Below are 913 nucleotides of genomic sequence, written 5' to 3'. Positions count from 1 at the left end.
ACGCATCCACAGCACAGGCCCAAGCACTCACAGTACTGGACGGAGTCCCCGTCGCCTCCCGACGCGACGGGCTTGAAAGTCGGGTTCGCATCGCAGTTCGCCCCACAGCTCCAGTTGCTCGTCTCGGACGCGGAGCAGTAGCCCGCGCTGGCGTAGTACGTGTACGGACTGAACGCAGTGGTCACAGTGGAGGAGAGCGCGGTGATCGTTCCGCTGGACGACCTCACCTGGAGATGCAGCGCGGGGACGGCTGCAGCTAGCCCAGCTAGCAGGGCAACACCGAGGGCAAAGGAAGGCACCATAGCTAACGCGCGTGCAAGCACTGGAGCGAATCAATCCAGGAGAGACTGGAGAACAACAAGAGAGCGATTAGGCCATGACATTTTTATACTCGCGCCGAGCAAAGAGCACTGGTGGTGGTGGTAGACAGGCAGTGCCGAGAGCTGGCATGCTGGCTGATCTGCGGGCGTAGAACAAAGAAAGCAACAACTGTAGATCATGAGGGGGATGCAGAAGAGCGCGTGCGTCGGCGGCAGAGGCCAATCCCGCGCCACCGATCAGTGTTTGATCGACACCGCAGCGTCGGGCATCCCCACCCGCCTCACCAGCCCCAAGTGGGCTCACACATCCTTCGCCACCATTCCAGCGCCCGAGCCCTCCTTCAGCGCGAGCGCGCTCGCCGACTCGCAATCCAAATCCCTCACCTCTTCCCGTCCAGCCCCACCCAGCCCAGCCCTCTCCCGCAGCACGAAAACGAGCCATCCTCCTCCTCGTCCACAGCAATGGTGACAGCGACGCCCGCACAAAGCAAGCGGTGCTCGCTCGGCGTCAAGGTCCGTGATTCCGCGTTCCTGGTGGGCGATCCGCGGTGCGTTGGCCTAGGACCCGACGTGCCCAAGCCTAACCGCGCACG

At 63.1% G+C, this 913-nt stretch overlaps 1 protein-coding gene across 1 annotated transcript; it reads right to left on the bottom strand.

Moving 5' to 3' along the window:
- Positions 1–68: 68 nt before the first annotated feature.
- Positions 69–302, bottom strand: LAESUDRAFT_667816 (uncharacterized protein; the record flags this gene model as incomplete). The annotated part of the gene is made up of 1 exon (XM_040905334.1): positions 69–302. A coding segment is annotated over one exon (234 nt), but the record flags the coding sequence as incomplete, so codon positions are not given.
- Positions 303–913: the final 611 nt, after the last annotated feature.

Source organism: Laetiporus sulphureus, assembly GCF_001632365.1.
Source record: "Laetiporus sulphureus 93-53 unplaced genomic scaffold LAESUscaffold_163, whole genome shotgun sequence".
NCBI classification, from domain to species: Eukaryota; Fungi; Basidiomycota; class Agaricomycetes; order Polyporales; family Laetiporaceae; genus Laetiporus; species Laetiporus sulphureus.
This window is presented reverse-complemented; position numbering and strand designations above follow the sequence as displayed.